Raw genomic sequence first — 15,988 nt, 5'->3', positions numbered from 1 at the left:
GCTTTGTGTTACCTTCGGCACCCCGCCATAATTCGACCTAAGCGATGCCTTCGGCACCGTCGTCATTTCAGTTTGAGTGATGCCTTTCAGCATCTCATCATCATTCGAAGCAAACAATGCCTTCGGCACTTCATCATCATGAGGCGATGCCCATGCACATCCTCACCACAAGATAAGATCTCTCTTCTTACATATAAATATTGCATACGAATAATAGATGTCCAGGTACCCAATTCAACTAGAGTACCACTTTGCATGGCTTGCATGGCTAGGAACGAGCCATTATTTCAATCCGAAGGAAGGTCCATGAAATTCACATCCAAGAGCACCCCATGCCACGGAGAGAAATCAAGACCTCTAAAGGCGCGGCACTGGAGCTAGCCTCCTTTCCCTCTAGACCCTGCTAAACGTCAAAACAAGCTCAAAGGAGGGCGTCTTCAAACCTATTTACCTCCACAGAGGCCCAGTCCTTCTCATCCGAGATCCAGCTCCCAGACCACTCGAGCTACAACACCAAGTTGCTAACTCATGGAGCCTAGCTCCAAAACAGGCTCGACTCCAAGCTTCTCGAGACTCAACAAGCCTTAGAGGCTCGAATAAAATCACCGTATTTTCTACGAGGAAGGTCCCGTGAAAAAGCAAAATGGGGGACTTATGCCTAGGCCCGTGCCAAACCCCGTACTCAAGGCCAAGGATCTTAGCTCCAAGCCACGAGCACAGCTCCAAATTCGAAGCCCGACTCCAGGTCACAGCACAAAAACCAAATTTGCCGAAACTACAAGGCACCTTTGCCAAATCCTAGGCCCAACTTCTCTTGCCAAAATGCCCGGACCCAAGGCCCAAGTTCCTTGCCGAATAAGGAGCAGGCGCAGCTCCCCGATTTGGTTGCCGCAGAGCCCTGCTCAAGATTCCCGATTCTCTTGCCGAATCAACACACACCACGTTTCAGATACCCTTGCGTTTCTCCAAATCAAAGCTGTCCCAATCTCTTATCAAGACTGCCGAAGACAAGTTAACATCAGACCAAATGAACGTTCGGCAAGGCCCCATGGATAAAGAAATGGGAGACTCGCAGGAACACAAAGCCACGGGGTGAGCCCAAGCCGACATGGTGCTGAAACCTCCTTTCGAAAAATAGCCCAGCTTTCGAGTCTACACTCCAAAACTCTTGAAGCCCAGCCTTCTAACCGAAGATTTACTCTGGACACCCTTGCAGAAGGAAGGCCCCTGCTCTCACCTCTCGCTGAACCTGCCATGGCAGCCCAGCTCTGAAAAATCCCACCCAGCGCCTTGCCGAACGGCAAGGGTCGTGCAGAACCTTCGAAGGCCTCTCGACTTCCCCTGCTCCACGATCTCGCCCCGCTCCCAAGCCTCAGTTCGTTGCGACCTCATGAGACATCGGATCCAACGCCAAGGATACTGGCAGGTCGGAGGCTCACCAAAACTCCGTTCGAATGTATGTTGCCGTTCGGCACCTCCACTTGCCGAAATTCCCAGCTCCAAATTCATGACGAATCCGCAGAGTTACCGAAGACCAAAACTTTTTCTTGCCGAAGGTCTAGGTGCCGAACAAGAGGTGCTGAGCAGACAGAAACTGACGAACAGCTCAAAAAGGTCACGATTCCAGGTCACCGAACCAAGTCCTTGTCGGCTGAACCTTGCCTTGCTTGCCTAAGCTTGGTTGAGCTGAAACCAATTCCTTAGCTCCCAGCTACAAAACAGAAAAAAACCAAAAAAAGAAAAAAGAAAAAAAAAGGCTATAGTTGCATGGCTTGCATGGCTTACAATGACCCACCTACCAAACTTTGGCTTTCCTAGTCTGCTTGCCGAACGGCATGGGTCACCAAGTCTTATTGGATTCTTGCTTTTTTAAAGTCTAGTGCACACCAGACCCCCCAAAAAAAAAAAAATTTAAAAAAAATTTGCATGGCTTGCATGGCTCACCACAATTCAAACTAGTCAAGCTCCAAGATGGCCCAGCTCCTCAAATCCTTGGCTCGTGCCTACACAAAAAGCCCAGCCTGTTGACCCCAGGACTTTTCCAATAAATGAAAAATAATTTCCTAAGTCCCAGCTCCAGGCACAAGCTTAAAGAGCCCAGCTCCTTACTTTTCGAAATTTTTCTCCCCAAGCACACAAAACCCCAGCCACCTATGGCTCAGCCAAAACCCGTGACCCAGGGAAGTCACGGCTCTAGGATACCCAACCAAGTCCAAGCCTGGAGTGACTTTCAACGCCAAAAATTCTCCATGCAGAAGAATTTTTCAAGACACCCATGGCAATTCCATATTGGCACCTATTCAGGAATCACCTACTGCTGCTTCCATATCGACATCTCTTATTGGAGCAAAACTGCTCAAGCCACACTCCCAGCTCCAAAGTCGGGACTTACCTCCAAACAGCTGCCCCATTGCCCGACTCCAGTTCAAGCTAGCTCCTCTCCGCCACAAGCACCTAACCCAAGGACAGATCCTGGACCCATGCCTCAGCTCCAAACCGGTCTAAAACCGTGACCACTTGGAGTTTTTGCCAAACGAAATGAAAACCCCAGCACTTTTCAAATCTCGCCAAGGCCACCTTTACCGAATTTTATGCCATTGCTTGAATTAATACACTGTTCTTCTCTCTTTCAAGCAATAACTTGCATGGGCTCATTCCAGCATCAATATGCAATGCCTCAAATCTTCAGATTCTTAATCTGTCCAATAATTCTCTGAGTGGCATGATTACCCAATGCTTGACTGCAATGCGTGATCTCAGTGTACTTAACTTAGCGAGAAACAACCTCATTGGATCTATTTCTAATGTTGAAGTTACTGAAGATAGTTCATTGCAAATTCTAGAGATCGGTGGAAATCAGTTAGGTGGCAAGGTTCCAAAATCTCTAGCTAAATGCATTAAGTTGGAGGTTTTAAACATTGGAAACAATAATATAACAGATAGCTTCCCATGCTTGTTGAAGAACATTTCCACTTTGCGTGTCCTTATTTTGCGCTCCAACAACTTTTATGGAGGCATTGAATGTCTCAACACCAATGGCACCTGGCCAGGGGTTCAAATTATAGACCTAGCTCACAATAATTTCAGTGGTGAAATACAGGGAATACTTTGGAGAACATGGCGGGAAATGATGGCTACCGAAAATGGTTCCCTATCGACAATTGCCTTTGGATCACATACAAAAAGAAAAACCTTGGCCTCGATGACTGCTACAAGCTGCAATCGAGCATCTGATAGATCCTGTCGTGGCTATCAAAATGTTGTTCCTTCTCGTGCAGAATCTTGCCCTTCAGATTCAACTAATAGACTCTGCCATCGCTATGCAGTTGCTAGTTCTTCTAATGCATATGCTGGTTCTTCTAATGCAGATGATGGTTATTCTTTAGAGTATAGTGTAAGTGTAACAGTTACTAGCAAAGGTTTAGAGATGGAACTGGTAAAGATTCTATCTATCTTTACCTTGATTGACTTCTCAAGCAACAACTTCAGTGGACCCATACCCACGGAAATAGGAGAATTCAAATCACTATGTGTCCTTAACTTGTCAAGAAATGCATTCACGGGCGAAATCCCATCCAAATTTGGTAACATGCAGGTACTCGAGTCCTTGGACCTGTCACATAACAAGCTGAGTGGGTATCGCTGAAGCTGTCCTATCAAACCAGTGAACTCACAGGACCCAAGTGATAGTCCCTTGCAGAACCCAGCTCCAGTATCCTTCAACCTTTTCCAAACCTGCTGAAAGTTCAAAGGAAGTAAACACCAAGTAATCAACTGGTCCTTGCCGAACGGCAAGGTCCATATAGAAGAAAAGTGGGGACTCAAAATAATACCTCCTTGCCGAAGGAAAAGCTCACAACCCTAGGGGTCCAACTCCAAACTTCCCTCCTTGCCAAAGTCAAGTCCTATGAGGAGGCCTCCAAAAATTCCCAATCAACCCTTGCCGTTCGGCAAGGGATGAGCAAATGTCAATTGGGGTAACTCGAGCTCTGAAACCCACCAAAACAGGACCAGCTCCGATCCCCCAATCCAAAGTGACGAAAGGTAGGTGGAGCAACCCGGACCACCTCAAATGCCCTGCCGAACGGCAGGAGCCGTGAAGGAGTTTTTGGGACGCTCGTTTGAACCCACTGTAGACTCGACGCTCGAACCTTGCTGAACCTGCAAAGTGCTGCCAAAAAATACCTGCAATCACCCTTGCCGAACGGCAAGGGCTGTTCGAAGTTGTAAGGGTGACTTCAAGAACCCAAGTATACTGGCTCACGGTGCTTCAACTCCAATATTCTTCTCCAACAAATTTTGGATGGCATGAACAGCTAATAGGGGACTTGTATCTCTTTTCCAATCTTTGGACTCACCTTCTCAGCACTTGCGAACCCAGCTTCACCAAGCTCCAATTCTCCGACCCTGCTCAAGACTTAGAACTAGCACAAAACGGAGGAGTCATGATTTGATCAAGACACCCGCTCCAAGAGCCCAGCCCCACTCAAAGGCCAAACCCGTGCACTTCCAAAACTCCAATGGTCCGGCTCCAAGAAAATTATCAATATCCCAGCCTCACCAATCTGCCGAAGGAACAAAGGAACACCACAGGCCTCCAAAAATCTCAAACAAAACCCCAGCTGCCCTTGTCGAACGGCAAGGGCTATGCGGAAATTAGAGCAACCCCCCCCCAAACGAACAAATGCTGAACTACAAACCTCGACTCGAGCCAAGGTAGCCAGGAGTCCAGCTCTATTCACGTTGACTCTGTTCTCACCGAACCCAGCTCCATGGATTCACAAGGGACCCAGCTCCATGGATTGACAGGGGACCCACACAAGACCCAGCTCGTGCCAAGGTACCTAGCCCCTTTTGATTTTACCTTGCCGAACGGCAGGTTTTGATTAAAAGGAGATGCGCACATCCCCCTCCAACCACAGGGCCTAGCCTTGGTGCCGACATTTCAAGGCCCAACCTTGGCCAACCAAAAGCCCAGCTTCTTGTCTAAAACTTCCAAGGTCCTACGCTGCTCCAAACACTCCAAACAATCCAGCTTCTTGTCTAAAAATTCCGAAGCCCAGCTCCAAGCCAAGAAGGCCTCTCACGTTGGTCCAAAAACAAGGTCCTGTGGGTCAGCTCCACAAACAGGCTTGGAGGCTCGGATTGGTGCCATGCCAAAGGCCCAGGGGCTTAACCCCATACAGAAGTAAATGGAGGCCTCAAGCTGCTGCCAAAAATAAAAAAAATAAAAAAAAATGCTATTATTATTATTATTTCTTCAAATAATAATAAAAAATGCACACTTGCATTTTTCCGTTCAGCACCCTTGGCATCACTTTCCTACTTTCTAAAGCCATCACTTGGTTACCAAGGATGCATGAGCCAAGGCCATAACTCAGCCTCCCTGTTGAACGGCAGGACCCGGGTCGTAAAGAACTAAGGGCCCACAAACCTCCTTGCCGAAGCTGGAAAGGCCCAAGCCTACTTTTCTCTCCTAAAATAGCCCTCTTTGCTGAACACCAAGTGTGCACTTGGCACAATTCCAAGACCAAACTCCTGTCGAAGCTTCAAGGCCCCCGCCTCTACCAAGCTCACCCATAAAGCCCAATCTCGGCATCCTTGCTAAAACCAAGTACCTAGCTACCTACGGTTCTAAAGGTTCACACAGCTCATACCATACCTTCCAAGTGTTGACGCAACTTCTAGCTTGCCCACTTGGGGGACTAGGGAACGCCCTACGACTCCCACTGAACCGAAATGCTCGGTCATGATTACACAAAATCTAACAAGTTCCCAACCCAGAAGTTACTTCTTGACCGTGAACTTGGGGGACTATTGTTTACACCATAATCAACCGAGCATATCCGGCATCAAAGCAACAGCACCAAGAGCATCAACACCGTGACATGTGTCACCACCACAGTGACTTGCAAGAGTCCCACATCGAAATTCTATGCAAACCTCCCACTTTCACCTCCCTATAAATAGGGAGTAGTATCGTGTGAAAATGGGACTTCCTCTCTCCACTTAGAAGAGGATCCGGGTCTCAGAGCTAGACCCTAGAGCTGGGGACTCTCTTCTAGATCCTTAGCTTGGGCATCTCACTTGTCATCTTTATATTCGGGTCCAACTCCATGTACAAATGTAATCATACACTATTATAATGAGAACATACTTCTCCGTGGACGTAGCCCATTCATTAAGGGTGAACCACGTATATATTGTCTTCTTTACATTTAACGCTTGCCCAAGTCTTTACACGCATGCTTAAGGTCCTCACCTTCATTCATCATCCATCACACCTTATCACTAAATTGGACTCAATCTTGGCCTAAACCATTTTGAGCATCAACAGGTAGAAACAATGCCAGTTTGTATACTAAGGGAAATGATTCTGTTTAAATTTTAATATTTTATATTATTTTTATTCAGTAATATGTGAAAATTAGGCGTATAATATGTGAACTTTTTTATGCATTATTGAAAATTTTGTAAAAAAAATACATGTATTAAATATAAAAAATATGGACGTATTTTACGTTTGCTTTTTAAAAAAACTTGTATTTTACTGAGTCTTTAAGACGTATAGGGGAAACATAAATATGATTGAAAAATGCGTACGTAAGTGTACAATACGAGTATTAAACTGAAAAAAATACTAAATTCTTCATACGGATAATAACTCTTTAAAAGTAAAAAAATAAAAAAAGGATAATAAAGACTCGGGTAATGGATAATGCTTTAAACTACTCTTACGAAAAATCCGGGAATTTTATTTATTTATTTAAAAGGACCCCAACGGCTATACTATTGATTAAATGTATTTATTTATTTTTAAAAAAAGGACCTCCGTATAGCCGAGCGGCTATTAGTATATTTAAGGAGTATCGCCAAGCAGCTATATGCTTTAATTATAATAATATAGTATCGCCGCATAGCTATACTATTTATTAAAAAAATCGAAAAAGAAAAAAAGGACTCAGTATAGCCACGCTTCTATACTCCTTAAATATAAGAATCAATCTAAATGCTAACATTGGGCGGGGTGTCAATAGATTGAGGTGTAAGCCCTTATAAAACTTTTCCTTTCTAGACACAAAATTCCGACTAAAGGTTATGGTATTAGTAGAGTGCTACATTGTCGAGATGACTTCACTTGCGAGTAAATATAATATATATAAAAAAAATTAATTAATTAATTAATTTATTATTTTTTTATTTAAAAAAAAAACCACAATATAGCCACGTGTGGACTCTTTAAATATTAGGGAGACTTTAGAAAAACACAAAAGAGAGAGAAATTTTGTAAAAGAAGCCAAAATGGACAAAATTACCCTTATTTATTTTTAGATTTCCTAAGGAATTTTTACATTTGCATGTCTTTGATTTGAAAGTTGAGAGGTTTTTCTGTCTTTTTTGAAAAAGTTTTGGCTTTTTCTAAAAGTGAAATTTTTTTTTTGGCTAAAACCTAAATTTACTTAAATAATTACCACAAGGCATTCCATCTCATGTTTCCAAGTTTTACTCAACTCACAAAAAGGAAAAAGTTTCAGAGTACGTGTACACAATGCAAAGTGTTTTTGCTTGACGCAATTATATATATATATATATATATATATATATATATCTTTCATTTTCAGCGCACTGCCTCTTTGACGCGACCCAGATGTTGCCACGTCATCCACTCCTGTCACCTCGAGCTCGAGCATATCTGTTGTAACTGATTACGGTACAATTGTACGTAGAGAATCCTTGCTAGAAAACCAAGCATCTCACAGCTGCCCCTGCTCTCACGGCTCACACTGACGGTAAATTACAAAATTATGATTTTGTTCCGTCAATTGTCTCCAAATCCCTGAACAATCACGAAAGTCATTAGGGGTAATAACGTCTTTTAATACAATGCATCGTCTTCGACATTGGTTATCAGCTGAAGCCCGAAACAGAGTGAGGAGTCTGTCAATTGGATATTTCCAAATTGGCAACCACCATTTTCTTCTTCGATCAATATAGAAGATAATTCTAGAGTTATTGTGTTTGCGGAAATGGACGGTGGATCTTGTTCTAGCGGTAAATTCAAGCTCTACGAGCAGTTAGAATTGCAGGAGTTTCAGGACAAGTTCGTGATCAAATCCGTCGAGGCTCCAGATCAAGGCTTCTCGATCGACCGCCGTGACGGGACCATTGAACCACTTAATGGTATAAATTTTTTAGCTTTGTTTATGGAATTTCAATTTTTTCTTATTTTTCTGAATTTATGTGCTTGTTTATTATTATAAGGTGATTCTTCTTCTTCTTCTTCTTCTTCTTCTTCTGCAAGACCAACCAAAACCTCTACGATATATGGTGTGGCGGGAACCATCAGATTGCTTGCAGGTAGTTAATTGCTTGGCAGATTTGTGTATTGGATTTTGTTTTAAAAACTTGCATCTTGAATTTCAGCTTGAGCTATTTAGATACAATGATGTTTCTTTGAATAATTCATGTATTTGGTGCAGGAAATTATGTACTTTTAATAACTTCGAGGACCGAAGTTGGGGCCTTTCTTGGCTTCCCTTTTTACCGAGTAACCTCTATGAAGTTTCTGTCCAGCAATGAGGTTTTGAAGGATTCAAATCTTCAAGAGGTGAATTTTTTTATTTTTTACTTCTTTTAATTGACAATACAAAGCTAATTTGAGCGTCTCTTGGGATTTTTAAAGTTTTGAGTCTTGTCTGAAAGCTTCTGATGTCTTTGTGCAGAAAAAGGATGAAGCTTACTTCATTGCTCGGTTGAAAACAGTCCAATCAACTCCAGGGCTGTACTTTTCTTACCAAACAGATATTACATTAAAGTAAATTCTTATACCTAGCGCTCAAACACAATTTAAAAGTTTTCATACCTGTTAGGGTGCTGTTTGAGTAGATTACCGCTGTTTTCGTCATTATTCTGTGATTACATTCAGACGTGTATCATGTAAGTATATGCATCTTTTTGGTTAAGTATCATGTCAATTTACGCTAATTACACATATTTGATAATTTCTACGAGCTTTCAAAGAAGACGTAAGTTAATGGAAAGATGGATGGCCAAACCAATATGGAAGCAGGTTAGTTGGAAACGTGGAATATTTGGTTTATCTTGAGCTGATTATTTCCTGGAAGTTATCCATGTCAGATATATCAGGTGCATATAAGCTATTGTCCCATACATGTAATATGATGGATATTAGGCCACGGGTTTAGTTTACAGGTATCCTCAACTCTGTCTAAGTGAGAAGGAAAAAAGGGAAAAGAAAGGCTAGCTGGTATAGAACCAAGAGGAGAGCTTTGAGAGAAGGAAACTAGAAAGAATAGAAGAAAAAGAGAAAGGTTTAGAGAGATGAAGGGGGAAATGCTTGGTCATAAACCAAGAAGTGAATTTTAAGAGATGGAAGAAAGAGAAGGAGATAGAGGAGAGAAATGTTACTTTTGATGGATATTTTCCCATCTTTTTCTTATGCTATTTCAGCCCCTGACAAATGTTTTTCTCATTTACAATATGATCTATAATTACTAATTGCTTGGTCAGGAGTTTGAGCTTTTAATTTTGTTTTCTTTATATTAGAAAATATATTTTTTAAATTGACGATCGAATTAATTCATTGTATTCATATAGGGTCAAAGAGTGTAGCTATAAAAAATCATCAAAATCGGAGTTAAAATAACCGTTAAATCGTGATTTTTCATTTATAACCGTCGAAAAGTTTTGTCTCATTACTTGATCTCTGAATGTTTATTTTTTCCGATTTTTGGCGTATATGATCTCGAAGTATAAACAAACAAGTTTGACGGTTAGATCGTTCAAAATAGTTTCGTAGAATGCGTATGCCATCAAAACAATATATTCACTAACAATTAAGAGTTTATTTATACTTTTGTTAAATATAACATAAGATTTTGTGGTATCCACTAGTGTAAATATTTGTATTCATATAGGGTAAAGGAGTGTAGCGGTAAAAAATCATCAAAATCGGAGTTAAAATAACCGTTGAATCATGATTTTTCATTTATAACAGTCGAAAAGTTTTGTCCCGTTACTTGATCTCTGAATGTTTATTTTTTGCGATTTTTGGCGTATATGATCTCGAAGTATAAACAAATAAGTTTGACGGTTAGATCGTTCAAACTAGTTTCGTAGAATGCGTGTGCCATCAAAATAATATATTCACTAACAATTAAGAATTTATTTATACTTTTGTTAAATATAACATATGATTTTGTGGTATCCACTAGTGTAAATATTTTAAATTGAAGATCAAATTCAGTCATTGTATTCATATAGGGTAAAGGAGTGTAGCGGTAAAAACTAATCAAAATCGGAGTTAAAATAACCGTTGAATCAAGATTTTTCATTTATAACCGTGGAAAAGTTTTGTCCTGTTACTTGATCTATGAATGTTTATTTTTTGCAATTTTTGGCATATATGATCTCGAAGTATAAACAAATAAATTTGACTGTTGGATCGTTGAAACTAGTTTTGTTGAATGCGTATGCCATCAAAACAATATATTCACTAACAATTAAGAGTTTATTTATACTTTTGTTAAATATAACATAAGATTTTGTGGTATCCACTAGTGTAAATATTTTAAATTGACAATCGAATTAGTTCATTGTATTCATATAGGGTCAAGGAGTGTAGTTGTAAAAAATCATCAAAATCGGAGTTAAAATAACCGTTAAATCGTGATTTTTCATTAAGAACCGTTGAAATTTTTTGTCTCGTTACTAGGTCTCCGAATGTTTGTTTTTTATGATTTTTGGGGTATACGATCTTGAAGTATATACAAACAAGTCTGACGGTTGGATCGTTGAATGGTGTGTGTGTGTATATATATATATTTATTTATTTACTTATTAAGTAGCTTTAAATTTATTTATTTTGTACGTATAACACTTAAGAAATTGGTATATACATTTATTAAGTAGCTTTAACCTTATTTATATTTTAAATCGTAAAAAAAATAATTTTATTATTCATAACAATTATTTTTATAAATATCATGCTACGAACCAATTTTTCGTCTCTCAAAAGTTTGCGTGACCAACAATTCGTCGTGCAAAACTCTAAAAATTTGGGCGGGTACCAAAAATGGGATGCGGGATGAATTTATTATATTTTTTTTTTTAGACTTTGCGAGACCAATATATATTTAAATCGCGCAAAAAATTTGTGGTACCAAAAATGGGACGCGGGAATTTTTATATATTATTTTTTAGACTTTGCGACCAATATGTATTTTCGTTGCAAAATTTCAAATTTAGGGTACCAAAAATGGGACGCGGGATTTTTTTGACTTTGCGCGACCAATATACTAATATTCGTCGCGCAAAACTTTGCAACTAATACTCCAATATTTTTTCGCAAAAACTTTGCGCAACCAACAATGTCGTTCGTCGCGCAAAGTGATACAGTTTTTAAAATGAAAATAACTCCTCCACCATTTTCTCAATGTCTTTCTCTACTCTTTCCTCTCCTCTCTCTTTCCCTCTCCCCAAATCCCACCATTTCTCTCACACTCACTCCTCTCACTTAATCTCTCATCATCTCTCTCTTCACTATCTCTCAGTCTCACTCACTCTCTCATCTCTCATCATCTCTCTCTTCACTATCTCTCACTCTCACTCACTCTCTCATCTCTCTTTTCACTATCTCTCACTCTCACTCACTCTCTCATCTCTCTATCACTATCTTCTCTAATTCTCTCACACTCATTTCTCTCTCTCATTCTCACTGACTCTCAATCTTGCCAAAAGGTAGATTCTCTCCAAATTTTAATTTTTTTCATTAATATGTGTTTTTGGAGTTAGTTTTGAGTTTGTGTGGGGTTTGGGGTTGAGTAAAGGGGAGGGATTGGAGTTTGGGTTGGATTTGTGGTATAACAATTTTAGGGGAGATTATCCCTTTTTTTTAATTGTACTTTGTTAATTTATGTGTACATTTTGAATATTATATATATATTTATTGGATAATTTGATCACTATTTTTCATATGTAATTTTATTTTGAATATGTCAATTTAAATTAAAGTAATTAAATTTAAAAAGTAAACATTTGAATAAATTAATATAATTAAATTAATATCAATTTAAATTAAAGTAACAAAAAAAATCATACAATTAAATTAAATTTAAAAATTAAAAATTTGAAATAATTAATATAATTAAATTAATATTAAAGAAATAATAAAACAAAAAGTCAAAAACCAAAATATTTCGTCGCGCAAATATTTGCGCGACATTAATATTCGTCGTGCAAAACTCTAAAAATTTAAGGGTACCAAAAATGGGACGCGGAAATTTTTTTAAAATTTTTTTCGTCGCGCAAAGTGACTTTGTGCGACCAATATGTTTCGTCGCGCAAAGACACTTTGAGCGACCAATATTTTAAATCGCGCAAAGTCTCTTTGCGCGACGAATGAAAGTTCGTCGCGCAAAGTCTTTCTCCACGATCTTTGCTCGACGGAATCTGTGACGAAATTTACGTCGCGCTAAAATTTGTGCGACTATAATGTATTTTGCGCGACGAAATTCTCTTCGTCGCGCAAAGTGAAAATGTAGTAGTGTAACAAAAGTTAAGGATTTGACTTTAGATACATTAAGATCTATATCTTTTAAATCCAACAGAAGGGAAAAACCAGAAGATCACTCAAACAAATTATCCGTGTTTTGATGCCCACTTTAGTTTTCAATAAAAGAAAAAAAAAATATAGAAATTCCAGTTGACAGATATATGGCCTTATTTTAAAATAATTAAATTTTATATAAATTTTTATATTGTATATATTTATAATATATTTTTGTACACATGGCTCTTTTTTATTAGTTGTATATGACGTTATCATAGGCGTGCATGCACACGATCAGCACAAAAATTATAACACAACTAGGTTTTCATTTCTTCTTTCATTCTCCAATTTCGTTCCTCTCTGAGCTCTCTCCTTCTCAGCCGCCGAAACCTCTTTGACAGAGGCTCTGTGTGCGCCATTGCCAAACCTCTCTCAGCCAAACCTACGTCTCTCTCACCTTCCTCTCTCTCATCCTCTCCGACAGAGGCACTGTCCGCTCCAATCCTCTCTGCGCAAAACCTCCTCTCAGGCAAACCTCTCATCAACCGCGCCTCTGTCATCCAGCGTCTCTCTCAGCCTCCACTTCTCTCTAAGCCGCCACCTCTCTCACCGCCACCATCACAGGTCAGATTGTCTCTTCTTTTTCTTTCTTTTCCCTTTCGAATCTCTGGCTAACTCTATCTGCTGCAATTCGCAGATTCAGCTGATGAGTTCGCAGCCACCTCTTCATTTTATTTACCTCTCTTTCTCTCTGTTAGGTATGATTCGCCATAAACGATTTGAGAATTTAAGTTTCTTTGTTATGCTGCCAAGTTTAGTTTATTTCTCCACCTAGCTGGCGTGTGGTTCTTAGCTTTGTTATTGTCTGCTGTTTGCACGGAGTGTTTTTCAAATTGATTTAGGCTGCTTGTTTATATATTAGCAAGCCAAGCTAGCTTGAGCAGGTTGTGTAATGTATGTTTTCATTTCTAAATTCAATTTGGACCACCAAAGTAGTTTCTTGTACTGTAGTAACTTCAGATGCTTCATTTTAATTTAATTTTTTGTCCGGATAGGACTAGGATTCTAACTACTAGCCTTAGTTGGAATCCTTCTCCTAGTAGGATTAGGTTCTCTTAATTATAAATACTCTTAGTAGGATTATGTTTTCTTCATTATAAATACTCTTGTATTCCAGTTTATATGAACATCACCCATCATTCGAGAATTCAATTTATAGATTTTGCATCCCTTCCAGTTCCAACTTATTGTCATAGGCGCATCTACCTATCTTCATAATTCAATTTATAATGGACGGAAGAGCTGATGCTGCTGAGGTTGCTATGGCTAAGACTACTCATGAGAAGTTAATGGACGAAGCTAAATTATTTGAGGAGTTCCAACAAAAAATGATAGACTATATTAAGGAAGTGGAGTCAGAGGTGGAGAGGGTGGGCAAGAAGGTGGAGAGGCTGAGCGTGAGCAATACTAGTTGTAATTTTTCAAAGCAATACCTTGAATACAGGGTACACGAATTGAGTTCGACATAGCGTCACCTTGATATCATCACAAACCATTTGAATTGGACGAGGGAACAAATTGCCACTCATCATGACTACTACGTGCTGCCGCCGCCGCCGCCAATCGAGGAGGAGGAGGAGGAGGAGGACTCTTCTTCTACTTGTAGCAAGCAGCACTAGTACTGTTGATAATACTCTCATCGCTACCAGTCTTGCATTATTCTGGCGATGTTCAATCTACTGCATGCTCATAGTAACAATGTATTTTGATTTTAATGATAACAATTTTAGTTTTTACCCTTCGAATTTCAAATGTTTGTGTTTTGGCCTCCGGATCGAATGAGGAAAAGGCCCAAGTGTGCATGGTTGTCGTTTTCTCCCATTTGCTTTGACTTTGCTCTTGATATGGTTAGAATTAACATTCAACAAAATATAGCTATAAGAAAATACTACTAATAAGTTCAAAAGTAGCTGCAAAAGCCACACTGACTGTTATGATGAAATATAACTGAATTATGTCATCTAAACTAAAAACCAAGTGAAAGTTTGGCGGTTGTGTACATATTCCAAAAATGAAGGAACATTATCATGATATTTAAATTCTTCTTCACTTTCAAGTGGAGTAGATTTCTGAAAGCAAATGACAGTCTCCATCTTCAGCTCTATCCATGCTATTATTTTATGAAAAGAAGCAGCTCTGCATGGAAAGATTAAGTAACTTGAATGTTGAAGCTACACAGATAGCTAATCTAAACTATTTAAGAAACCAAACTCTTTCATTGCAGGCCAGCTATAACCCAACCCAAAACTACATGGAATTCTTTACAGCTAACGGTTTTTGTTCAAGTTAACTCATCCAGGGCTTTGCCATGCAAATTGCAATTAAAAGGAAGACTTTAAACTCAACAAGTCAAGCCAACCACGAATCTCGTGGAGGCCTTTTTGCACGATATTAAAGCCACATCATTATTTTAATTATGTCCTAATTTTCATGGTTACTACAATATTAGATGGTGAAAGACTTCAACCTAAGCAAAGTATATCCATGCCGAAAGACCAATGATAATTATCATGCAAGAACTTCTCAGCCCAGTTCAAACCAACAGCATGCATTGTCCTTAACAACTGAATGTGTTCTTTATGTACATCTGCCAGACAATCAAGACCTTCATATCGTGCCACCACCAGGACATGCCTTTGTGCCTGCAAAATTCCAAAGTTCTTTTAATCAGCTAAGAAGTAGAAGAGGTTGGTGAAGGATATATTAAGGGAGATTCACAATTATACTCAATATAAGAGCCCAAATTATTAAAAAAAACCCTATATGAAATGGACTTTAGAAACATACCCAAAGCCCAATTACAATATAACAAAAAAGCTTTTAACTTCTTTTAAATTACAAAATTGTCATTGATTTCTTAAAACAAACTCAACCCCAAATCCTCATAAAAAAAACACAAAACACTCAATGGGGCATCAAAGTAATTTAATAATCAAAATTAAATTCAATAGGGCCAGCTGCCATTTTTTGGGGTTTGTTTAGAGAAATTAAATGGTGTAGGGTTTATCTATAATATTAGTGCTAAGAATTGGTATATGACTAAATATTTCATATATTAATAGGTGACATTACGCTACGACATATTAATTTAAACATATGCCATTACGCATCATTCGTGCTTCATTCGTAAAAGAAGAAAGAAAAAAAACTTCAATAGATGATACCCAAATACACCCTTTATACACCCCTTCTCAAATGCATGAAGATTACTCTACCCAAACCAGTAATCATCGCGCTCTACTACCCAAATAAATCACATCCCTTTGATGCCTCACTTGTTACCCAACACTTACCCAAGACAGATACTCTTGAAAGTTGGAAAACTCATCACCTAACATATATACGTCCCTCTCTTGG

The 15,988-nt window shown here is 39.1% G+C and overlaps 1 protein-coding gene across 1 annotated transcript; it reads left to right on the top strand.

Moving 5' to 3' along the window:
* The first annotated feature begins 7,925 nt into the window (after positions 1-7,925).
* LOC148921113 (phosphoinositide phosphatase SAC8-like) lies at positions 7,926-8,985 on the top strand. The gene is made up of 4 exons (XM_089054633.1): positions 7,926-8,181; positions 8,263-8,358; positions 8,481-8,608; positions 8,724-8,985. Exons 1-4 carry the CDS (start codon positions 8,028-8,030, stop codon positions 8,817-8,819), a joined length of 474 nt encoding a protein of 157 aa, XP_088910759.1. The 5' UTR covers positions 7,926-8,027; the 3' UTR covers positions 8,820-8,985.
* Positions 8,986-15,988: the final 7,003 nt, after the last annotated feature.

This window comes from Prunus mume, linkage group LG1 (assembly GCF_029339155.1).
Source record: "Prunus mume cultivar Tortuosa linkage group LG1, ASM2933915v1, whole genome shotgun sequence".
NCBI classification, from domain to species: Eukaryota; Viridiplantae; Streptophyta; class Magnoliopsida; order Rosales; family Rosaceae; genus Prunus; species Prunus mume.
The sequence above is the reverse complement of the archived record's forward strand: the minus strand, read 5'-3'. Positions and strand labels throughout refer to the sequence as shown.

Bases quoted from the DNA above. Each gene is read 5' to 3' on its own strand.
- LOC148921113 (XM_089054633.1), top strand. From the start codon at position 8,028: ATGGACGGTGGATCTTGTTCTAGCGGTAAATTCAAGCTCTACGAGCAG. The intron at 8,359-8,480 runs GTAGTTAATTGC...TATTTGGTGCAG, and splicing joins AACCATCAGATTGCTTGCAG to GAAATTATGTACTTTTAATA. The intron at 8,609-8,723 runs GTGAATTTTTTT...GTCTTTGTGCAG, and splicing joins AGGATTCAAATCTTCAAGAG to AAAAAGGATGAAGCTTACTT.